The sequence below is a fragment of the Sceloporus undulatus genome, chromosome 5, assembly GCF_019175285.1.
Source record: "Sceloporus undulatus isolate JIND9_A2432 ecotype Alabama chromosome 5, SceUnd_v1.1, whole genome shotgun sequence".
Classification (NCBI taxonomy): Eukaryota; Metazoa; Chordata; class Lepidosauria; order Squamata; family Phrynosomatidae; genus Sceloporus; species Sceloporus undulatus.
The window spans coordinates 72290725-72317564 of NC_056526.1; the positions used below are offsets into that span (position 1 = coordinate 72290725).

Genomic DNA, 26840 nt, shown 5'->3' on the forward strand with positions numbered 1-26840 from the left:
AAAAATTTGCAGTTACCATATATACTTGTGTACAAGTCGACCTCATGTATAAGTTAAGGGAAGGTTTTAGGGCCAAAATCATGTATTTTGATATGACGTGGATAAGTTGAGGCTAGCATTTAGTGGACAGCAGGTTTTAACATTGGGTTGGAAGTGGAAAAAAGGGCTGTTTGGTCATCAGAAGAAATGCAAAGAGGAGGAGGATGAGAATAAAAGGTTTTAAGATTTGGTTGGAAGCAGGAGGATAAAAAGGTAGCTGGATTGTCAGGGGAAATGCAAAGAGAAGGAGGAAGATGCAAAGGTTTTTAAGACTGAGTTGGAAGTGGAGGGGAAAAAGAGTAGCTGCATTGTTAGGGAAAATGTGAAGAGGAGGCGGAGGATGCAAAAGAGTTTTAAGATCGGATTGAGAAGGGAATCATCACACACACACTCACACACTTTCCTGCCTTGCAGCTCTTTCAGCAATCATTGCTGAGGCACAGAGTGAGACATTGGGGCTGCTTTTTAAAGGATCTTTATAAACCATACTACTGTTTGTTTGTTTGTTCTTAACTGCCTTCCAGTTGATCTCAACCCATGGGAACTGTATTAGTCTATATATTAGTCGCCCCTTGATTTCAGAGTCAGTTTTTGAGCATAAATTTCTTGTCTTATAATCAAGTATATATGGTAATCTTTTTAGAACAACACTAAACTAGCTAAAGTGGTTATTTAAAGTTAGATTATCTGTCAGTGTCCCAAACAAAAAACTCTTATCATTGTTTGTCCAATATAAGTAATTGTTTATTATAAGCATGTTAAGCAAAAATGCAATAGTCTAGATTTGCAAGTCTACATGCAGGGATTTGCACACTCCATGTAAACATAAGCCAATGTATCTTTTATATAAAACGGACAGATGTGCATCAGAATTTTATCTGATGAGATTTATCTGCATCTCTTATAGTCAAGTAGGAAGGATGAATTATTAGAAGGCAACATTTTATTTATCAAACTGGAACTCTCCCTGAAAGCCAAGAGAACTAATTGTGGCTGTTGTATTTTGCCCACATCATGAGAAGAAATGAATTATTAGAAAAGACAATGATGCTAGGAAAGGCAGAAGGCAGTAGAAAGAGAGGAAGACCACATATTAGATGGTTAAAGTTGATCAGGAGGCCATGGACATGAGCCTGCAGGACCTGAACAGAGAAGTGGAGAATAATGAGACATGGAGATGTCTCATTCACAGGGTCACTATGAGTCAAAGCTGAGGGCAATTAACAACAACAACCAACAACAACAAACTATCCACAGAGATCACTGCCGCAGCACTGAAAATAACAATGGCATAAGAGTGTTTTCTCTCCTCCTTTCCCATCTAGCTAATTGGCTCAGCTGGAAGGCTGGGGGCTGCACCTAAAAGGGGTCTGAATTCATGCAACCCATGGCCATGCCTACCTGTTCTGGACAGTTGTGCCTCCAAATGGCATAAGTGGCATACCTTTCCATTTATTTTGTCTATTCTTAATGTCTAGCTAGTTTATACACAATCTATAGTCAGGGAAAACAGAATTATTGTGCTGACAAAATTTCATTGATGCATTGCCCCTTAAACCATTATGGATATATACAGAGATCCACTAATTGTTCTATGAAAGAATAATTGAAAGTGTTTGTAGAGAAGAAAAAAAAAATGAAAAATGACTTTCTGAAGCTACTGTTTTGGAATTAGAGGCAGGGTCAATAAAAACCTGAGAATAATGCGCTATGGAAGATTGATGCAAGTCAAGGTTTTCTTTAGGCATTTTCTGAAAAAGAGGGCAGCTGCTCCAAATAATTATAATATCCTGTGTGAAATGAAATAGCTCTTCTTCTGAATCTGCATCATTTCCTAAACAAAATGTTAACATACTTGGATCATCCACTGAGAAGTACCTTTCATGCAAGCACTGCTGAATCAATACTTTTGTACAACTTACATTCATTTCAGGGATACTTATGTGGGAAAAATTTCAAGTGGATTATAGATAAAGTTGTTAATTCAACCAAAATCTCATTTTGCTCCAGATGCTCTCAGTCTTGGGAGAAAACGATTTAGTGGCAAAAATTGATTACAGTGGGCCCTTGTTATCCATTGGGATTTGGTTCCAGGAACCCACCCCTCGCCCCCCGTATATAACAAAATCTGTGGATGCTCAAGTCCCATTAAATAAAATGACATAGTAAAATGGTGTCCTTTATATAAAATGGAAAATTAAGGTTTGCTATTTGGAATTTATACTTTTTAAAAAATATTTTCAAGCTATGTATACTTGAATCCATGGATTAAAAAATCCATGGATAAGGAGGGCCAATTGTAATATGACCACCTAAATAAGCTACTGGAAAGATCACATATTTCTATCAAGAAAAAGAAAAACCAGGTAAGTGTAAAATAATGCAACATGTGCCATGACAATTAGCTATCCCAGAACTAGTCAAGCTTTGAGGAGAAACACTTAACTCAATATGAGAAGTTAAGCACGACTAATAGGTCTCTGTGATCAGGATTCAATAGGATGGTTCCACTGAAGGAACTGTTTGTGTTCCCCACTTGCTTGCAGCCTCCTGTGCCCCCTCAAATCCTGCTCCTGAAGGAGACCTGTCAGAAATATCTTTCATTGGCAGACAGGGCTGAATGAGAAGAATGTTGTATCACATTAATGTTCAAGTGCTAATGTAACACTAGAATTAGGCATCCAAAGCTAAGTGTGGATTCAACCCTAAATCTTTAAAGAATAATTAACATGGCCAGTAACAGTTACTAGGCATACAGAGAAAATTATGGCTTATCCCCTATTTTTCCCCATCTGATATATCACTACTGATCAGCAGAGGTTTTGCACATTTAGAACTGCTCATTCTGTGAAACATGTCCTGGATGCTTCACTTAGGGGAATAGAAAAAGGCAAATCCAAAGATCTGCTCTCTGCACATGTCATGTGCAGCTTCTGTGTCCAGATAAGCTGACTAACAAGTATGTATGGATGCACATTATCCACTGCACAACATCCAGCTGAGAAGATAAATGTTCTCCTCTCTCACTTGATCTAGATGTGAATGTATATTCTGTAACATAAGGAGTTCTTCTGTATCACTATACAAAGCTTGGTGAAAGAAATGATGGCTACAGACACATGGAAAATGGATTAATAAATTTCAATTAGAAAATGGTTTAAACTGTATATAAAAGAAATACATACTTTTTACATTTCATGGTAATAAAGGCTACTACAGTGTGCCTGCGCCATACGCCGGCACAATAGACGTAGCTTCAAGCTTACGCTGAAGCTGCGTGGCAATAAAGTGTATGGTGTACACGCTGCCGCAAGCACACACCTCATTGTTTTCAGTGGGGTGTGAGCATATGCAGAATTCCCCTTACATGGGGAATCCAGAACGGATTCCTTGCGTTAAGGGAAGGGCCCAATGTATATGTAACTAGAACTTGGAAAAGTAACATTTTTGGATGACAGCTTCCAGAACCCTCCCAGTAATCATGCAGGTTTGGGGATTCTGTGAGTTGTACTCTCAAAAGCAACTTTTCCAATCTTTGTGTGATTTTGACATAACGAATTTGATTTGATTCATCTAGAATGGAGTGTTTTGTATCTCCTATTACAGTGGACTCTTGATATTCACTGGGGTTTGGTTCCAGGATCCCTGTAGATACCAAAATCCATGGATGCTCAAGTCCCATTATATATAGTGGCAGAGTAAAATGGTGTCTCTTATATAAAATGGCAAAACCAAGGTTTGCTTTTTGAAATTTATTTTTTTAAAAAAATATTTCAACCATGGATGATTGAATCCATGGATAAGGACCTGTGGATATGGAGAGCCAACTGCATATGAAAACCTTAGGGGCCCAGGTAGTGGTTCTTCAAAACTATAGCGCTCTCTCGCTCTCTCGAGATAGATAGATATGAAGCAGAACACCAATAAAACTATTGTGGGTAGATATTTTTTACAGCCATTCAAAATGTTATATTTTAGAAGTCAAATCTGGAAGCAGTAGCCATCTAGCATTCAATGGTTTGATACATAGATAGATAGCCGTCAAGGATTACATAAAAATAAGCTAGTGCATATTCATCTAAATAAATGTGTATTACATAAATTACAAATATTACTAAGATGTCAAATTGCAGCAATTGAGCTATGACACACTGTGGACGAATGCTGTTAAACAAAGGCAGGTTATAGACCGCCGCTTTGAGGTGGTCTGCCGCTGCTGCCATTTGCTCCATAAGGGAGCCGTCGCAGCCACACTGTGCGGCTCCCTTACGGAGCAAAAAAGAAGCTCCAAAATGGAGCTTCTTTCTGCGGCGCCTCTGTGACGTCGCGAGGTGCCGCGACACGTTCGGACGCACAGCGTTCGATATGTAAAGATGGTGTCGGCCGTGTGGAACGGCCGGCGCCATATTGTACGGACAGAATCTGTATTAGACCCAGGGGCGTCTAGAAGAGACGCCCCCTTTTTAAAATGGGACGTCCTGTGGACGTCCCAAGTGCCGGTTTGTAACCAGCCAAACTGTGCAAAAAGCAAGAGAAGCTGGAACACACACATGTGCATTACCCCACAAATTTCTATTATGGCAGTTTCAGTTTTGAGAACAACATTACACTCAAGTTCATGAAATATTCTTGTGTATTAAAAAAGATAAATCCCTTTCCAAGTTTTCACTCATACTGGATACATCTAGAAACTCTGAAGTTTTAGAGTTCACTAGAAACTCTTCAAATAGAACAACATGCAGGTGTCAACTCTCCACCGTTCAAAGGACGAAGATTAACCTCACATACAATATGATAACCTAAGAGTACATTTCAAAGAAATCTGAAAAATTATTGCTGATATTGGCCTCAGTTAGAGAATAACCCAGTGGGATTTCTACCTCTTCATTTCCTAATGAGCTTTTTGATAATGAGAGTTGACTTTAACAGTCACTCTGGGCTCTATTATGGCTATTTTGACTCCACTTCACTCTTCTTGTTAATTATTAACACTTGCCCTTTTATCCTCAGGAGAACACAATCTAGTCCTTCCCCCCTTTTTAGATCTGTACGTCTCATTTTAAAAAGGCAAAAGTCTTCACCAATGGATCGGAGCTCTATGGTTCAGCCACAGCATTTAAAAGTCCTCATAAAACTCACACCCAATACTACACACATATGATGTTCTCGCAGATGATCTTAATGAGTCAACTTTGCAAAGGAGTTATTCATTATGTCTTTTTACACAATGGTCATCTGCCATGTGGTTGAATTCCATGAGACATGTGGGTGATCAGGAGCACTTCCAGACAAGCTATTCCTGGCACTACTGATTCAATGATATTCTGAAGCTACTCCATCTTTTCCTCCTTGATATATATTTTGTACAGTAGTAAGAGAAAAAGAGAATGAGGGTTACAAATGGAGTTGGGTGGGGGGAATCATGCATGTTTTATGTCAAATTCTATGAATGAAGCACTGCTAAAGCAAAAGCAGCATCCTGGAGAAATACTAGGAACCAAAGTTTTTGCTATTCTGTGGTGAGGGAAAACATTACATGCTACAGTTACCCAAATGGCTTCCCCTTATTTATCTTATTTATATTCCATCTACTCAGTGGCGTGCATGGCATTTGCAAGTGGTTTCCCTCGCTAGAAAGGATCACACTGTATACCATAGTCTGACCAATATGGAAAGGTAGGTGGAGATTTTAAAAGCTTCTTCTTTTGAAGCTAACCACATGTAAGCCACCACATACAGTGAGTGGGTCTTTGGTATCTTCTTTGGTTTGGTTCCAGGACCCCCCATAGATACCAAAATCTGTGCATGCTCAAGTCCTATTAAATACAATGGCACAGTGAAATGGTGTCCCTTATATTAAATGGCTTATATAAATTTCCAAAGGCTTTTGGAATTTATATTATTTTTGAATATTTTCAAGCTGTGGATGGTTGAATCTGTGGATTAAATATCTGTGGTTATAGAGGGCTGACTGTACATGTTATAAACCTCTACTTTTTCTTTAAATAGAAGCTTTGGGAGAAAGGAATTTGGAAGCAGTAGGAAATGGAGTTTTAACCCTTTCCATGCCCAGCACCTTCCTACTCCAAGTCACCTCTCTTGAAATGGCATTTCTTGCATTAAAAAGGCATCAGGGCCATTAGCCCTGTAATTGTAATGGCTTAGGGTTCCCCCTCTGCAACACTTTATAATGTTGCTCATAATTGCTTCATTATGAAAATACACTTTCTGTCATTTTAATGAAATGTCTTCCTCCCTTGAAACGGTTTCCACATAATCATTTAAAGTAATTACATATTTAATTGGTTGAAGGCAAGGAAGAGTAGAAACCCATGCCTTCCAATAATCTTTCACAGCAAGCATTAAGTTGATGCTTCTGATGTGTCTGTTTGATGGGCAGCATTGCTATTCTGAGGGAAAGCATAGTATTGGCATAGTTTATTCTGAATTTAAGACAAATCCATGTTATAGGACAGCAACATAGCTGCAGTCTTAAGAGCCTCTCTCTGTTTCTCTCAAATACAGTGTGAGTGAGTGAGTTTGTGACTCTACCACCATTGGTATTATATTTCTGTGAAATTATATCACTGGTTTACAGAATGCTAAAGCCTTCACAGATGATGTTCCATGCTAGAGAACAAGGCAGGATGCCTACAACAAAATTAAAAGGCAAGCTGGGAGAGAAAGGGTCAGTGGGACTGAAACATTTTGGAGGACAGGAAATGCAGTACCAATGTAATTTGCTGGCCTTTTATTTGGCACATAATAATATACATTGCAATGGTCTTTTATGTTTTTGCCTTCCAGCTGATTATTCTGTGCAAAACTCTTGTCAGTGTTTCTCATGTTATAATGATCCTGTAGGTGAATACAAACCTAACAGGTGCTTTCCTAATGACAATGTTTTGATGAACAGATTTTCATGCAAGAAGCCACACACTTTTTCTTCATACACAGCACACACTTTTCCCTTGCACTAGGTATCGGCATTGACTTCTTGGTCGAAGAAATTTTACTGGCTGAGGTAAGTGACAAGATGTCAGCCCTTCCCTGTTCTATGTATAGAAACTGGATTAAGAGTTGAATCTTATTTGAATGTGGATAATGGCACATATCCTTCACCACATCTAAGCCAATAGTTGGTTTAGGTCCTTCAACAGAGCTCTGTTCTCCAGTAGAGGGAAAGAGCTGCAGATTTCAGAAGGAGCAACTGGAAGGCTGTTACTGCTGTTACCTAGATATAGCTTCTTCAGGTTATAGTTCATTCAGAATGACCCTGCCAAAAACAAACCTAGAAATCTGTAATTAACCATACTTACATTTTTGCCTAGACTGGGAATTTCTTATTACCAGCTTTAGAACCAGTCAGAATCCTTCAGCCAGGTATTAACCATGGTTTAATATCCTAGCTTGTTATGAACTTGGTAACCAAAGGTATGATTAATTAGAACATAAGATACCAGACGTTTGGAAAAATTACTTTTTTGGAATATAACTTTCAGACCTCCACTTAACATGGCCATTGAGTCCATGAATGTATTTGGAAAAGAATGCTTAAAGAGTCACATAGAAATAACTGTGGGAAACAAACAAAGATCAACACAAATTTCAGCCAAGGAGGCAGGCTTACTTTGTATTGCACCTCCAGAATATTCATTACTGAGTTACAAGGATTAGAAGAGATTTCATTATAATCCAGGTAAAATTACTTTTATCTAGGTTTACTGAAATCATGGCAGGGTTTTTGTGGGGTGGGGTGGGGGGAGATATTTCAGCTTATACCTTATAGACCAATAACTATCCATGCAACAAAACTGTACATATTTACTGTGAAGAAAGTTCCTCTGAAGCTGCATCCACACTGCAGAAATAATCCAGTTTCAATCACTTTCAGTGCCATGGCTCCATCCCATGGATTCCTCGGATTTGTAGTTTGTTGTGGCACCAGAGCTGGTTGACAGGGAAGACTAAATGTCTCACAAAACTACAGTTTCCAGAATTCCATAGCACTGAGCCATGGCATTTAAAGTGGGCAAACTGGATTATTTCTGCAGTGTGGATGCAGCCACAATGTATCAGGGTTTACTCCCATGTAAAAGTGTCTCGGAAGGCAAACATCAGTGAATTTGATAGCAAGCAGGAATAAAGAAAATAAATATTTTCATATTATTTAACTCATTCTGAAGGCTAGACATAGATAGGAGCTGAAAGGCAAGAATAATATCATACAATTAAGAAGCTTACGGTCATTTCTTAGGAAGTTATTTAGCAACTGGAAAAGAGGGAAACTATCCCAGGAATCTTGTGGCTGAGCTTCAAGTGCTGAATCCATGTCAACCGTAAAAAGTGACCAGAATTTCTCTCCATGTTCAGCCAGTAGATCTGGCCACCAAGCAAATGCCTGTATCATAATTTAAAGAAATAATTTAAAGTTTAAAACAAAACATAAATAAATTCAGTTCAGATTTTCTTCATGCATGAAATGAATGTGAATGAATGATTGAGGCATGCTATGCCAATTTGTATACAATCAGTGGGGGGGGGGGGGGAGACAATCAAAATTCTGCACTAAAAATTGGATTATTTAATTTATATAACTTGTAGAAAGCCATCATAATGTAGTGGTTTGAATGCTGGACTACAACTCTGGAGACCAGGGTTTGAATCCCCACTCAGCCGTAGAAACCTGCTGGGTAACCTTGGGCAAGTCACACTTTCTGAGAGGAAGGCAAAGGCAAACCTTCTCTGAATAAATTCTGCCAAGAAAACCCCATGACAGCTTCACATTAGGGTCACTGTAAGGCAGAAACAACTTGAAGACATACAACAATGATGTAACTTGTTCAAGTTAGACTGCATACGTTCAATTTGGGCAACAAAGTATAATCGATTAAAACAATCTGATTGACTAGATGGTGCCCTTGTCTCATTGAGAAGTTGTTTTTTATGTTTTAAAAATATCTTTAATTCAGATACTTAAAATTTGCAGATGGCAAGAAGCACCTTAAAAGAGGTATTCCCCACCTGCATGAGAATGGAGAATGGCTCTTTTGAATGGTAGCAGTCACACAATGTGTGTATCATACGAAACAGCTCTCCAGATGTGTGGGCTAGGAGGTTCTGGAGCTGCAGTCCAACACACACTGGGAGGATACCATGTGGAGGGAAGCTGTTGTAAATGAAAGCAACAATGCTTTTTCTTTCTATTTATGAGTATTTCCCACACCCTTTTGGTGCTAATTTATGTACATTTAATTACTTGAAATGTATATGATTGAATAAGACTCCTTTAAATGAAGTAACAGCCTTCATGTGCATGGGATGTATCCAGTGATGTTTCTGAAATAAGGGAAGGCTCTTTGATCCAGCAGATGGATCTGTCAGTGGAATAGTAAGGAAGACTTTTTTTTTACCAATTACCCTGTAGCTCCTGTGCCATCTCTCTTGATAATCTGTGCTCTCACTGTGCCACCTCTCTTGATATTCTGAAGGGTGTTCCAACTATCTAGAGACCATTGCAGAGAGGGATATGTTAAGGTCTGCAGAGAGGAGGGGGAATCAATAAAACACACACACACCTCCCTCTGTGTTTCACTGCTGGATCAGATAAACATCACTGGATACAATTCCATGTATACCTGTGTCTTGTAAAATTTCTTACACTGTTAGATAGAGAACATCAAACATTACTGAACAGAAATGTAGTTCAGAGTCTCCCTTTCTCTCCAGGGCTTTGAAATGACATACTTTTGAGATTTACCTTACATTTATGGAATAGAAACTTTCCATAAACAACAAAGCAAAGCTGAAATTCTACATCTATTCATTAGGATAAAAATAACCAGAGAATCACAGGTCATACACAGAGTATGGAAAACTAATATAGGTCCTTAGTTCCATTTTGGCCAGTGTAAGAAAGTGTGAATATTCTTGGATGGTGGTAGTATAGTTTTATTTCATGCCTTGTTTTATTGTTTTGCTTTTAGCTTTTGTATGTTTTATATTATGAGATGTCTTAAGAATCACTGTAGAAAAATGTATGCAATAAACCTTTAACACTACTACACTACAACTACTACACTACTACTACTTTTAAAGCAAACATTTTAACTACTATAAGAGTCCATCAATCTTTTAAAGAAAAAGGCAGCTAATAAATGTTAACAACAACAACTATAATAAAGCTTGACGGCATCACAGAGTGTGCATGTCAGTTGACCACTACTAAAATGATTACCTGTCCTTTCTTATCACAACAACATGGATGCTGACTTCACTAAAGAGGAAAATGACTAAATGTCTGAGCTTTGCTAGTTAGTGCAAGGTCTTGCTGAAAGCTTGCATCCTTTTCAGTGGTTAAACTATATAGGCTTGGAGCAAGGTCAACAATATATTATCCAAGTCACTACAGCAGATAGAGACACAGATAGACATAGTTAGATAGAAGAAAAAAGTAAAGACCAATATTCTAATAACATCATATAGGGAATGAATGGCTGTTAGCCTCTCAGTGGAAGAATAAAGAAGATATTAAATTAAAATGTGGTATGTATAGGACTGTTTTAATGCATGGGGTTGGCTCTTAAGAGCTTGTCATTGCAGATATCAACTTACTAAATATGAAGAACTGTAACTCAATAGCAAAGCACACACTCTATGTGCAGAAAGTTTGAGGTTAACTCCTCTAGCATCTCTAGGTAGGGCTGTGAAAGACTAATGTTGGAAATGCTGGAAAATCATTATAAGTCAACATAAATGATATTGATCTAGATCAGGGATGGGCTTTGGAGGGTCGGGGTCAATAGAGATGACAACATAAAGTGGCCAAAAGTTCACTCCTGGTTTAATCCATCCACATGTTTCATTTTTTAAAATGGGGTGGGAATGTGGGATTATTAGAGATTAAATCATGCTTAGAGGGTTTTAGGAGTAGATTTTTGCTCCCATAAATTTCTTTTTAAGGGGGGTTTGATTCAAGGAGCAACAAAAGGCAGCTTCATGTTAGGTATCATTTGTATGCTTCAGTTTTATCAATTATTAAGATATAGTTACTCTTCCTTTAATAATTCTAAAATTAGAACAGGTGTGTGTGTGTGTGTGTGTATTTTAAAAAACCAGACCAATGTAAAATTTTAATAGGGAATTTCTTATTATTGTTATCAGAAACCCTGTACTGCCATGACTTCAATAGATATGAATGACTTTCCTATGTATTTCAACCCTCTGATAAATAAGTCAGAGTAATTTTAAAGCATCATAATATACTATATAGCATAGGTGACTGAAATAATGCCTGCAACCTGTCCATGCACTGCCATCTTTGGAGGACTTCCTCCATGCTCTGCTATCTGCAATGAGGCAGTAAGAGAACCTTTACAGAGGGGCCTTCCTGTGTGTGGGATTTCCTTTCCATAGAGGCCCACCTGGCACCAGCCAAAGGCATTTACATTCTCTAATAGGTTTTACATGTATTTTGCTTGGCAACATGCAATTGCGACATTTTGTTTGTGCATTTAATCTTGCTTTTGTAAACTTCTTTTGAAGCTTTGCCAAAAGGCGGCATATAATTCATTTAAATAAATAAATAATAGGCAATATCCTCGAAACTTTTGCAGTACTGTAGGTTTTTCTGAAATGGAAATCATGGCTGTAGGGAGAAAGGAAACAATGTGGACTTCTGGAACTTAGAGATCATGACAAAGATTTTACAATGATCTGAACATTCTCCACATGTTCCTGACGATAATGGGAATGAAGAGAAAGATGAATACACCCACGCAAACGACAAGACATGATTCCAGTTGATTCCCTTGAACTAGAAATCCTAAATAAAAACACTGTTAAAACTGAAATAAATTAAAGGAAGCAACTTCTCAAAACTTTCCCCCCTAATATTTCATTAATGTTCATGCAAACTAAAGCAGAAAAAAGTCTTTTCAGATTTACATTTTTTAATCTTCTGCCAATACTTCCTTTATTTATTTGATTATAAATTCTCTTTTAAACATATGTTCAAAATAAAACAGTCCAAAAGCCAATGTATTCTATTCTCATCTCTATATTACTTTGCAAAGTGACTCCATAGGGACAAGAATTTCCCTTGAATTGCAGGAATACTCTTGACCCTCTTTTGATCCACTGCTGTCCAGGAATAAAGTGGAGAAACTAGTCTGACAAATACAATAGAAGCAACATTGTTCTATCAATAGGAATATAACAAGACACCAAAATGAATGCAATTAGTGATTTAGCACATGCTTTCTAAGAGGAAGGGAAAAAAGCTCTGCATGAGATTAAAGGCTGATTTTTTAAATTATTTGACTACTACTTATAATTTATATCACACTATATAGCAACAGTTGCTACATGTGCAATTTGAATTATCACAATACAATATTCAGCATTGGGTCAGTTTTTCTGATGATCTTCCAAGAGGGATGGCATAGGGCTTGTATCCTCTTGCTACAACTGTTATCCAGGGGGTCCCTCAAAGACACCTCAGTCACTTTTCAGATTCCCTTTCACTGACACTGACACAATGGCAGCCATATTGGAAGATTGGTAGTGGCTCTAGCAAAACATTAGTATAATGGGGCTTTATGGCTGGCACTCAAAAGCTAATGTTCATCACCTCTTGAGGCAGGGACATAAATGTTGGCTCATCTGTCAAGAAACCCCAAATAGGATTTAGGCCTGTAACTTGCTGAAGGCCATGGCAGAGATGGAAATTAAAAGCTGAGCATCTTCCATATTTCATTCTAGCTGTCAGTGATACCAACTTAAATAAATAGTGACAACTGGAGGTATTTTAGGGGATGAAAAAGATAAATGTGGCAAAAGAACAAAATCAGTGAAGATAATTGATGTTCAAAAGTGCTTAATGATGCCATGCATGGAAATATGAAAACAATGTCCTCCTTTAGTTGGGATGGATTACATACCTCTTTTCCCTGTGGGAATCCATGATTTTGGAAGTGTGGTAGAACAGGGGAAAGAAGTTAACACTATTAAAACATGGGTTTCAAAACAGTATCAGGTTCTTTTTCTAATAGTGAACATTGCACACATGGAACATACTATTTTCAATGGTGTCACCTTACTTTCAAGTACTAATGTCTGGAGTGAGACGCATTATATCCCCTCCCCATTCCCTCTTCAAAGTGCATACTGACCTTTTAAAAATAATAAAAACAAAAGGCCAGGAATAAGTTCCATTTATTTTTATTTTTAGAAGAAAAATATATAATACCGTAAAAATGTACTATAAGACAAAAATAATAAGGTACTGTATATACCCATGTATACATTTAGGCCATGTACATCTACAGTATGTAAGTACTGTACTTTAACACTTATAAAAAAAGAACAGTTTACTTGTGAAAAGCAAGAGTGTAATCTCACCTGGAAGCACTGACCCCAGTCTGCTCTCATCCATTCAGCCTTCAGTGTGGGGCTGTGCACACCAGCCTTAAAGGCTGGCCTGGGGGCAGAGTCAGGGCATCACGTCCGCATGACATGCCCTGACTCCGCCCCCAGGGCAGTGTGATGCCACATGCCATTCCATACGGCATGCAGCATCACAGCGCAATGCCGCTGCTGTGTTCACATAATGCAATGCTTGAAGGAGCGCCCTAAAGCCACAGTACCATGGCTATCCACTTTTTGTGGCTCCTTTTTGCGTCCTGCAAAGGCCAGATCAGGGCCGCGGAGTGTAGTTGCTGTAGCCATCTGGCTCTCTGAAGAGCCCCCATGAGCACAAACAGTCATGCCTGCTGGAATATTTTAGGTTCTCTGGCATTGTTTTTCTTTGCTTCATTGTTTAGATCCTTTGTTACATGCCCCTAATTTTACCCTCAGCTTATCCATAGGTCATATCAAAATCCATAATTTTGGCCCCCAAACCTGCCCTTGACTTATACATGAGTTTGACTTATAGTCGAGTATATATGGTACTTAGTTTATCAAACAGTTTTTAATTTCTGGTATTTCCTATGAACCTTTTTGTTCAGAAAAGTTTAATTTCAATGTACTTTCACAAAAAACAAAATTTGCATATATATATTTCATTAAGTAATTATTTAGATTATGAGACAGTGGTGAATAATGCCACTTGGGAATTCATTTCAAATTATTGAAGCAGCTGTTTCTTCAGTATAAAATAAAATATCCATGACAAGTTCACACATGACAGATGTAAGCTAAAATCTAGAATCGGCAGTGTGAAATAAAAGCAGATGTTTTGAATGATCATATTTATAGACACTGCACCCTAGCTTACCATTTTGTATGCTTTCCCAGAAAAAGAAGTATATGGCTTTTTATTTTAAAAATATGAACTTCCTTGCAAATAGTTCTGGAAATTACAGGAAGGTAACCAATCAAACTTTTAAAATGCTAACAAGAACACTATTAATACATGTGTATAAAAATCTGTCATTTTGTTTTTAAAAAAGAGGTAACTTTTAATGTTCGTAAAACCATGTTGTTTGCCTGCTGTGGAACTTAGGAATGTCTCCTCTTACAACACTCAGGAAAACAAACAGGATTTTGTAACAGCCGAATGTGTGTTCATTCAGTAAAAAGTGTTTTGAAAGAGGTTACTTGTGGATTTTACCGACATTTTAAAATAAAAATGATAGCTTACACGATATTAACCATGTTTCTCCCTCTGCATTTGTATATCTAATAGAAAGTGCTTCTGTTTCATTTAAGGTCTTTATCAGTTTTAACGAGAGATGAAAAGTTGGAAGGGTTGTTCTTCAAGGGATTTCAGCACCAATGGCTGGAGGCATGTTTTCTTTCTCCTTCCATTTTATCTGGTGTTTATTTTTTATTTTAAAATGTTGAAACCGAAGCTTATTCGAGAGGAAATAGAAGTAGAGTTTTATTTCACTTCACTTTTCATAACCTTCAAAACTATTATGGCTCTGTAAATGTGAATTGCCTTTAACATATGTCAGAGGCTTTAGCAGTAATGTTTTTTGACAGAATTGCTTCACACCGAGGCTGGGCAGGGTGGCTATCAAGCATTATTGTACAGCTAATGTCGTTATCCTCACCTCTGAATGGTGCTCTTCGTTCTGCTGTAGGACTTCAATGCAGAGCTCTGCTAAATGAATAACCTCTTCCAGTTTTTCCGAAGGAGAAGCTTGATTCAGCATCTCTGTAATGAAAGGAATATACAAACCAAGATGATTGAAGCTAGGAAATTGAAGCTGGGAATAAAAAATGCTCCAAAGAACTAAAACAACAGACAAGTACACAGTTCCAAGAGGTTTACAACATCTAGCACTTCATCTATGTTTTCAATGCAAAGAATGGCACTTTGACATGTAAATAAAATATTCTATCAAAGACATTATTAATGCTTTATGATTTATTTATTGATTATGAGTAATGTTTATGAGATCTAGAATGATATAGTAGTTTGAGTGCTGGACTGGAGACCAGGGTTCAAATCCCTGCTAAGCCATGGAGACCTACTGGGTGACCTTGGAATAAGCCACACTCTCAGCCTTAGAAGAAGGCAAAGGCAAACTACCTTTGAATAAATTTTGCCAAGAAAACTCCTCGATAGCTTTGCCTTAGGGTTAGCATAACTCGAAAATGACTTGAAGGCACACAATAGCAACAATTATGTCCTGCTGTTCTCCACGCAAGGCAGTAGCACATAGCAATCTTCATCTCTACTTTCTCCGCACAACAGCAACCATGTGAGATAAGTCAAGCTGAAAGGGGTCCCCCACTGGGTTTCATGGCTCAGTGAGTTCTCCCAAGCCACTGTCCAATATTCTTAACAACTTAACCACACCAGCTTGTTTAACGGATGGGAACTAGCAGACACATCTGTGATGGCATATTGCCAGCTGTTGGGTCCCATATCAACAGGATGGTAAATTCATCTGGGTTTTAGTAGGAATTTAAAGGCATTATCCAAGGTGCTGAGTCAATCAGAAAGGATAGAGTTCAGCACCTTGGATACATCCTTTAAAGTTCAGACCAAACCCAGAACAGATGCACCACCCCATAGTGGTGGAAGCCACCAGCCACCACAGTTAGATGTTCAACTTCTGCACTGAGCAAGCTCTAAACCTCTGCTAGGTCAGCTCCACCAAGAAAGCAGAGGTTTCTGCTCTGTCATAAATGACTTAAAATTTTATTCCTAATGGATGACTCATTGGAATCAATAGATACTACGTCCAGACTGTTCCATCCCAAATGTGATTTTTTTAAAATAAAAAAAATGCTTTCATGTGACTTGCACATCTAAACCATTTTGGAAGCTGAAGGCTCATTAATTAAAGTAGCAAAAAATAAGAGGGGGGAAGGAGGGAGCGCCCACATACCAAGATATAAAATAAAAGGTGGATCTTACAGGAAAAACAGCTTTATCTAGGATAAATGGATTAGAAAAAAACAAATCCAAAAAGACAGAAGAAAGCATAACAGTAAAGATACCCTTCACAAATATTAATCTGGATGAAACATTTTATGTGGAGAATGCTTCCAGGTAAGTAGAAATTTGTATGTAAGAACCTTGTACTTAATGTATGTGACATGTGTACACAGATAGCTGACCAATATATATGTACGGTTACTCTTGTGCAATGCAGTGTACTTGCTTTTTAAGACGGTAGTTCTACATGATATCCCAGTATCATTTCTCCTATCAAAGAGTATTTCTTGATCTCAGCACAGACCTCGCTGCACCTCAACAAATAACAAAAGCAAGTAAAAATGTCCCCCCTCAAATAATCTACAGAGCACTTTGCTCATCCCTGCCTTGTTTGGAGGAACATATGACAGAATGCTGTAATCATTGCATTGCTGCAAAAATGAAGACTTCTCGAATCTGGAGTTCATGGTGGATTTGTTTTATTTTTTGAAAATACAAATAATCGCTATGAAAGTTTTGCTGCTACTCGGATTAAGTAGAAGTAAGCCCTAGCATGTTCAGCGGTTTTTGCATTGCATTGCTCACGCTTGGAAATTTAGTAATTTTACTCCAATTGTTATTAATAAATAAGTCTAGGTTTTTTAATTTATCTGCCTATCAAAAACTACTACGAATGAACCAAAATGTAAGCCAAAATGAAAAATATAATCCCGGGTTTATTTAACAGCAGTTAAAAAAGATAAACAATTCAGCTAAATTGTGATAATTTAGATTAAGTCTTTGAAGCAAGTGTTTTTGAAACTCTATCCACCCCCACAGGCCACAGCTTCAGCAGCCACCAAAGCTGACAATGCTGGTTCTACTTTTAGAGAGGGCACCACTGAAAAGGAAAACTCCTTTCCTCCTTCCCATTCAGAAGAAAAGGAGACACTCTAGGGAAGTAGGCAGGCCTCAGAAAGAACCCTTGCACCTTCAACATCACTATAACAGGTCCAAATAATGACTACAAGAGTGGCAAGTGGTGGTGCTGTAGTCCTCAGTGTATGGGTTAAAGGTCCATGCAGTCCCACTTGCTGTTAGGATGTTGGCTACCCTTAATCTAAGCCCCCCTTGCCCACCATCCCTGGGGGGAACAGGAAGACTGGATGTCATTTTGGTGGATCCAGCCTAACCCTGGCCCAATTTGTCCTTAGCCTACTTTAAAATACAGTGGACCCTTGTTATACACTGGGGTTTGGTTTCAAGATCCCCCGTGTCTAACAAAATTTGTGGATGCTCAAGTCCCATTAAATATAATGACATAGCAACATATAAAAAATGGGAAATCAGGGTTTGATATTTGAAATTTATACTTTTTTTGAACATTTTCAAACTGTGGATGTTCGAATCTGTGTATAAGAAATCTGTGTATAAGAAGGGCTGACTGTAACTATCTGTGGTTGAGTTTTCCAGACTCAGCTGCAACAGCCGGTAGTGCAGAGAGCCGCACACCCCTTTACCTGCCACCACTTCCATTCTCCATGCAGGCACCTGTCATGGCCTGAGATGTTGGAAGAGGTTATGGAAGAGGCTGGTTATGTGAGTGAAGCTAGATGCCCTGTTTGTGCCCTTACAGGACATGTTGGAGGCCTGCACAGAGAACTGCAGCAGTGGCAATGGGCAAGTTATTGCAGATTATAACATGGAGAAAAGGTAGTCTTTTTCCTGTCCTTATCGCGCGATTGCACAAAGATTATCAGATGACATTGCATTTATCTAATCATTATTCCATCACTGAAGTTGTCCACAACCTCATGAAAGACTATCAGTTGACAATGCGCTTATCCCATCATTATTTCATCAGTGAAGCGGAATTGTCCTGTCATTTTTCATTAATGTAAGTTTCCATTATTCAAAAGTGACAGGACAATTCCACTTCATGGACAGAATAATGATGGGATAAGCATGAAGTTTGTGACACTCTTTCATGCAATTGTGTGGTAAGGATGGGATAAGGACGGGAATGATCCGCTTCACTCCCATCCTTTGTTCCATCATCTGAAAATCTCCATTGTTGTCATCTCCACAGTGTGGCAGCTGGTCGGTGTCTGAACACCCACCCATCACCTGCCGGACAGATAAGTGCCAGTAAGTGGGAATAGGCCATATTTATGAGCAGGATACAATGTTTCCGACTTATGGCAACCCTAAGGCAAACTTATCATGGAGTTTTCTAGGCAAGGTTTTGTTCAGAGAAGGTTTGCCACTGCTTTTCTTTAAGGCTGGGAGCATGCGACTTGCCCAAGGTCACCAAGTAGGTTTCATGGATGAGCTAGGAATCAAACCTGATCTCCACAGTTGTAGTCGAACACTCAAACCACTACACCACATAATATGCTCAACTTTTATTTTAGTCTATATTATAGTGTAGCATAACATAGCTTATTGGTCTTAAATGTACACATTAACACTTTCCTGATAACTTTCATATCATTGTCCTGGCCATGACCTGCAACAGGATCTACTTCCTCATCATGTGCCTCAGATTTGTATTATCAGAAAAGGATCTGTTACAAGAATTGTATCTTTTTCTTTCTTTCTTTTTTCTTTTTGGCTATGTAAACTTCAAGTGGGTTTCTGTAAAAGAGGACAAAGTGTTAAAACCCTCTTGCCAGAATGGACTGTGGACTGAAACCAAACTTTGAATAACTTTCAAACAGCATGTAGTTTGATCCTAGATAATACTTTTTGGTTCACATTACACTAGTTTTAAAGGAACGGTGCTAGCTATCAATACACGAGACCTTTTCAAAAGGGTTTGGGATCTCTGTACTTAAGGGAACATCTGTCCCCTGCATAAAGTCAGTATGTGAAATTTAGCCTCTCTCACCTTTTCACATCTTGGGGACTCTGTCCATTTCCCCCTTCTGCCCCCCCCCCTTTGTTGGCTTTCCATCTCTCCATTATTTTTCTTGCTAAACCACCCACATATTAGCTTCTGTGCAGAACATGCCAGCTCTTCTCTTGGATTCCTCATGTTTATGGCCCTCATGATTTTAAGCTTGAGCAGGACTGTACTTCTCACCCTGCCCCTGAAACCCTTTTGCAAGACCTGCCCTCTGTTGCCTATACAATGGACACAACTATCGGCAACCAAGTCCCTACATAAAAACAGCAGGTTGTTTATAGGGGTTCCACATAATCAGATCATTTTGATGGGAAAGACACTTGAAAATTACTTTATTCAAAATGTACTAATGAACATAGGTTCTGCCAAACAGAGCCAACCAAATAAGTTGACAAGTGTGTTAAAACTGACTATTATTTCTACATATAACAAAACTATCAGATCACTGTAAATCTATTGTTTTTGAAACATAGAAAGCAAAATGTGATACAAAGTGATGAAATGTCTGCTGAACTGATAACAGTTAAGGATCACACACAGAGCAAATTCCTGCTTGCCAGGAACAAAGCAAGCTTGCAAGGCTCACCCATTAGCAAAGGGTGGGGGGAGCCTTTTGCTCTGATGTCTGATTACTGTGCTGTGAAAAGAAAATTAGTATCCAATAAAAAGACATTTGTGGGTGGGCAACTTATGGATTTTGTCCTTAGTTCCTTCAGTGAAGTGAACATGTGCCAAGAGCTTTAGATTACCAGAGAAGCCCTCTCACCAAATGCACAAATGGCTGTACTCTGCCTTCAGTTCAATAGTGCTTGTAGTGCTCTTGTTTTCCTTCAGACAAGTCCTTGTGAGCTTGGAGGGCATTTACATGCAGCCATTCTTTTTATAAAACCTGTCGGTAAAAGACCTCATTAAAGAGGTACAAGCTTTTGAGGAACTGGTCTGGACAGAAGTCTCTCATTATCCTTTCTCTTGGCTCTAGTCTACCCCCTCTTTCTTCACCATTTCGCTGTTTCTTCTCCCTCTTTTCTTTCGCATGAATTAATTTGCACCACAGTACCTATTCACACTTAGCTATCATAGTAGCCTTATCTACATGCAAGGCTTCAAAACATTTAGTCATGTCACCATCTTGGCACCCAGTTTTATCACAATCTTACAGAACATCACAATTGTACAATTTCATCTTAAAGTCCCCTTGCTCTGATCTCCTTCACCGCACTCTGTCAAACTCGCTAGGGTAGATTTGGGTACAACTGTACACTTTTTGTCTCATAATTAAGAACAAACATTAAAACAGTATTTTTAGGGTGCAAAAGCACACATGTAAAAGAACTGTGCAAATATTAACTATGAAACCATAAAGGATGGAAAGCTCAGTTTAAGAGTTAAAACTAAATTACAATAATGCCACCTGTGGTTGTATGTGTCAAGGTTTTACATAAACACCCATAATATTTTTTTAGTCTGCCCTCTTCTCAGTCCAATTTATATGTTTAGGCGTCCCTCAGTTAACAAAGCTTCTGATATTAAACTCTTCTTTTTACAGTCTTTTTACATCCATCCATCTCCCCTGGTTTTCTTTTTTTGACTTTCTATCTATCTGGAAAATTTTGAGGTGATAATAAAGTAAAGTTGGAGAAACCAAGAATTTCAATTGCAGCAGCATGTCTGGAATAAAAAAAATACAGTAATCAAAGCTTGAGGTGGGAAAGAGTGAGATTTGACTCTACTGTAGAAGTGTGTGCCTGTGTTAAACAGGTAAGGTAAACAGTAGCTGCCTACAGAATCCTTTTCTGAGCAGGTATGAGCAGCAAAACAGAGAGAAAACAGGAAAGCAGATTTCTGCCTCACCAGCTACCCCAAATCTGTTAAAAAGTGTAGATCTATATGGTTGGCTGCCAAAATGGAAATCACATGAAAAGTGAAGAATAATGAAAGAAAGTCATTCTTGGATGCATTCTGGAAGAAGACTTTAAGAAGTCTCTAGAAGGTTCATAATGTTCTTGTTTACCTATAGAAGGTTTACCTGAACAAGTTGCTTTATTCCACATGTTGAGCTGTTCTACTTTTTTGTAGTGTAGGAACCTATCCCTATTCTTTCCATGTTATTTCTGCCTCTGGTATCAAATTTTCTGCCACAGAAGTAATGCAGGACACATCTGCTTTGTTAAGTGCAGTATACTTGTACTTAATTTGCATGCATAATGCGCCCACGCCGCATGCGGGTGCATTATACGCGGCTTCCAGCCTATGCAGAAGCCGTTTGCCAATCAAAGTAATGGCACACGCACTGCCGCGAGTCGCAAGCATGCGCCCTGGAATGGATCCCCTGCGTAAGTGGAGGGCTCACTGTATTAATCCAGTTTGAAAGTACATATGTTTGGGTTGAATGTTCAAATTATTTTAAAAATTCTCTCTCTGTGTGCGTGTGTGTTTAACCTAGCCATAGTACTTCATGCACTAGTATCTTCCCAGTGCAAAGGGAATATCCTTGAAGACCACCTGCAATGCCCTTGAAGATGACTTGGAAGTTGTAGCTAGTGCAAAATGCATCAGCTAGACTGCAGACTGGAACATCACGTAGAAAAATATAACACTGTACTTAAAGGATTGCACTGGCTCACAGTACACTTCAATACAAATTCATGATAAAACCGTAAGCTCCTGAGAAATGTCCTTATATATGACTACTCAAGGACTGAAGTATTAGGGAGGGTTCTTCCTCTATGTTCAATGAGTGGGGCAATGCTTTGCAGGAGGGAGAGATGCCCTGACTGTGTAGTGCAGTTCCCGCAGAAGCCTGCTACCACCAATGCTACTGACACTCTAGTACCAAGTGAAAACATGATGTTTAATTAAAGCTGTGGAGACCTAATTAATTTCGTCCAAATCTGCACATCTGGGCATGGTTTCAAATTTCTTTGACCTGATTTATTAAAGAGGTTTTAAACTGTTTTATTTAACATGTTAAATTGTTTAATATGATTATAATCTAAACCATTTAAAACAGGGAAAAAATAACAGAATAAAATAATGTAAACAAACGACTCTGTTCCATGATACAGGGTGGGACATAAATATTTAGAGAGCCAGCATGGTGTAATGGTTTGAGCACTGCACTACGACTCTTGAGATAAGGGTTCGAATCAATGGAAACCCACTGGGTGACCTTGGACAACTCACATTCTCTCTTAGCCTCAGAGGGAGGCAAAGACAAAAACCTTCCCTGAACAAATCTTGCCTAGAAAACCCTATGATAGCTTTGCCTTGGGGTTGCTGTAAGTTGGAAACACAACAACAACAACAAATATTTTAATAGATACATATAAATATATCAAGGGCATTTAACTACAATAATACTTGCTCGAAAATGGAGTGTGAAGCAGAAAGCATTGAGCCACATGGTATGGTTCACAGCATTCACTGTGCCAAAATAGTTTTGTGAACCAGCTGTGGCTTGGCAATGGTGAGGCATGAAAGATGGAGTCATTGAATAGTGGAGATAAGTGGAAGTTTAGAACATAGGGACTGGAGACCTAGAACTAAGTCCCAATCACTGATATTACCTCCTAATTTGGCCATTTAAAAAATTTGGCAAAGAGATAAGCTACATAAGTTATAAAAGCTTAAAATACTGGAATTGTACACCATCATGGATAATGTAAAAGTCACCAGTCATACTGCACTATCTATGATATGCTCTGATCCAAATAGATTCTTTTTCATTTATAACAACACATTATAGGCAACGAAGGAATATTTTATTTTCTTCTTACTTGAGATGCCCTCTCTTCCCATGGAAATCAGTAGACGTTACAAGGGTGGCACAGAGACAGAAGAAATGTAGATCTAGTTTCCATGCTATTAAAAGCAAACAGTGCCTAAGCTAGTAATTTAATTTTCACCAGATCAAAATGCTTTGAAAAGAACAAAAAACCTTGTTACAGAAACCGTGCCTCTCCTAGGAAGGAGGAGAACTGGGAGCACAACCCTGTCAGCAGCTCCCTTTTCACCACTCCCACAAATATCACTCAAAGCTATCACATCACCACCTTGGCTGTCTTTGAAAATGGAAAGTGACCTTAACCTCAGGAACATCACCAAGGCAACCCTTCTCTTTGCTGAGGCTCTTGTCATTTATGCTGCGGTAGCACCAAGAGTCCACACACACACACACACACACAGAGAGAGAGAGAGAGAGAGAGAGAGAGAGAGAAGGGGGGGGGAGATTCCATTGTGCCAGGCACTGCATGCACATATCACAGAAGCCAGGCATTGACAGACATCTATGGTAAGATGCGTGCAGCCACATACAGATATATATATATGCAGCCCACCCACAGCCAGGAAAAATGTTCTCCACTTGACATATGCCAGCCAACTGTGCACATCACTGCTCCAATTCCACTCTTTCTTTCTTTCTTCCCACCGATCACGCTGAGGCCACGTAGACAATGCTAGCCTCCTGTCCATCTCTTGAAGAATTGAAATCTTGCTCAACCTACTTCCTAAAATTCTAGTTACTGTTAAGACAAATACCCGAGTACTGAAGCAGTGTCACAAAGGATGCACAATCAGATTTACCCTAGTGAGAAGGACCACAGTTTAAATAGTAGGAGAATTTACCATTTAGGATATCTTATCTTGCTAATTCTTTTTTTCCTCTTTTTTGAGAGTGGAAATTAGACACACTGCTATTCCCTCTGCCCCCATTCTCTCTCAATCTGAGCGCTGCTCAGGCTAATTATGAAGTACAGGGGAAAGAAGACAACTAAAAAGATTATCTGGGAGGTGAGGTTGGATGGAAGAAAGAACTTCCTGACAGACCTGAGAAATTAAGAATGTGAGGGTTGTTATAATACTATTAGATCAGTGCTGGCTGAAGGAAAACTCCAGCTATTGAGCTTCAAAGTCTGCCTGAAATCTGGAAAAGGTGAATTGAATTTTACCTAGCAATTGATATAAATTCTATAGTATTTTTTTTTAAAAAAAATCAGTTAATAATTCTTCAGTGTTTTCAAATTCTTACTAAATTCATGGTCATGATATATCCTAAGAGACAAGTTAAACTATAGAGAGAGGCATCTTGCTTACTATCGCCAACAGGCTCCACAACTAAGTTAAACAGTGTGTCTCACATGTTAATTCACTCTTCAAGGTACTTCATTCCATAGGCCATTACTACGATTCAAAGTATGTTCCCAAATATTAACAAGTTCTCCTAGGACTGCATGACTTTGGACAACAGATAGGACAATCAGATGTTTAGATGCTTCTCCAAGTAACCAAATACTCTGCACATGGAATGCTACCATGCTATGAAGAGGGTTCTAAGCTCATGATATACTAGTTTCCCACCTTTATTGCAGGTATATATGTGTATTTTCATGCTTGTTATCTAGTTTTGCTGAAAGCATGGATAACACTGAAAAATAGAAGACTATTCCAATTGGAGGGGTTTGATTTAAGATTTGGATGACACAGCTTTCTTATGACAAAGTTTAAATTAATAAGGATGTTAATGAATATTATGTAAAATGACCTTTGCTCAAAATTTGTACTAGATATAAATCTAGAATCTATTCTAGATTACCTTTATGGACCACATTATACGAGGCCTTTTATAAAAGAGAGACACTATTAAATGATAGATGCAACTTATAGAGACCTGTTAATTTTAATTTGTTAATTGTCAATAGAATTTATACAGATAACTTAGTGCAAGATTCATGATGGATGAGATTAAAAGGAACAGAATTAACTAAAACAGATTTTGATGCATTATTGTGTTCAGAAGATAACCATTTAATTGCCAAGATGTATAAAATGTTACCAAAAATAGAGATGGAAGAAAAATAATAATAAAAGACTGCATGATTATGTGGACCCAGAATCTTGGCCATGTCTTACAGTTAGAGCAATGGGGAAAATATGGACTACAGGACTAAAATTGACATTGAGTTATGATCTTAAATAAAACTACTATAAGATGATGTACGGATGGTATTTAACACCTGACAGATAGTTTAAAGCATCTAATAATACATGTGAGAAATGTACACAAAAGGATGGAAACTTTTTTTAGCATATGTGCTGGGCTTATCAAAATAATACTGGATTCAGATTTATAAATTGTTGGAAGATTTCTGAAAGTAAAAAATTAAAATGAAACCATATTTTTTTCCTGTCAGATTTGCTGGAAGAATGTTCAGAAAAGAAATATGGAATTATTATTTTTTACAATATCTGGGGTATGTCACTAGACATTTATCTTCACATAACTGAAAAGACACCACAGTTCCTACGCAGTACAACCCATTTGTATGATTCGCAGAGACCACGAAGAAGAAAATGAAGTTATACAATTTTGCAGAAATGGACAAGTTGACCAGACTGATCCAAGAGGAATCACTGTTCAACTTTAGGAAGGACTGGAGTGTACTGATAATATATTTGGGACAACTGTGGGGAAAATGGTCAGTATTAGGATTAGTAGAATTTCCTGGATAGTAGAACACAGAACATATTACAAATGAACAAGTTAGACAAAATAAGTGCTATAACCAGCAAGTGGGAGGTTAGAAGTCAATATTTGATTATGTTTAGTTTGCATTTGTGTGGCATTTTGTAATTTTTTAAAAAATTGGTGTCATCAAAATAATAAAAAAATGAAAATACTACAGCTATAATTGTACTAAAAAAAGAAACCTGTCTGACTGTAACAAAACCCACAAACCTCACAGTAAGCCCCACTGAAATCAATGGGATGGACATATGAATAGTCATGTACTTGTTAAATTATATCAAATACATCAACTCAATGCTCAACACTTTACAACTAGGCATGCATACAATTAACAATACTGTCACCTGGATCCTTTTCATTTGTGGCTTAAACAGAAAAGAAAGAAGAAAAAGAAAAAGGAAAGGAAAGACCAGAAAAACAAAAATTATTATTTTACCTTTACCATGTAAATCAAATATTAATCTCCTTCAAAAAAGTTTGAGTATAAAAGTTTTGAGTATAAAAAAGCTACTATAAAATACTAGAACGAAATTATCCTGATAATCATGTTTTTTACTCAGATAAGATCGGATAAACAAGAACAGAGGAAGCAACAGACAATATTAGCAACTTTACTCTCTATCCAACAGGAGTTATAATTTTTAGTTATATGATTAAAAACATTTTCAATAAACCAGTCTATAACAAATGCATTTCTATTCACGTTAAATCTCAGCTTCTATTATTACTTGGTAAATATTGTTTCCTAACCAAATAATGGCAACTGATTAAGCATACTATACACAGAAACAAGAAATGTATAGCATTTTAAAGCTTCCAATTGAAACCAAATCAAAGATCCCAGTTGCTTTTATGGGATTATCAATCTTTGTATTATCCTTGGTTAAAAAAACTCAGCATTTTGAATGTCCTTGGCCAGTTATGTTGCATATCGTGTGAAAAATATGGTCCTAAAGCTATTTCTTGAAGTACAGCAGGGCCATGGACACGCG

General features: G+C 38.0%; 1 protein-coding gene across 14 annotated transcripts in view; it reads right to left on the reverse strand.

Annotated features, from left to right (window-relative positions):
- Positions 1–26840, reverse strand: part of CADPS2 (calcium dependent secretion activator 2) — a 372843-nt gene that overhangs the window by 77943 nt on the left and 268060 nt on the right. For 8 of the 14 annotated variants that reach the window (XM_042467895.1, XM_042467894.1, XM_042467892.1 and 5 more), the window contains exons 17-20: positions 26193–26213; positions 15099–15202; positions 12981–12989; positions 8284–8440 (exon numbers count right to left, since the gene is read on the reverse strand). In XM_042467895.1, the coding sequence (XP_042323829.1) occupies positions 8284–8440; positions 12981–12989; positions 15099–15202; positions 26193–26213 (291 nt within the window). The remainder of the gene's footprint in view (positions 1–8283; positions 8441–12980; positions 12990–15098; positions 15203–26192; positions 26214–26840) is intronic. The other 6 variants (XM_042467897.1, XM_042467891.1, XM_042467888.1 and 3 more) reach the window with 2 other exon arrangements.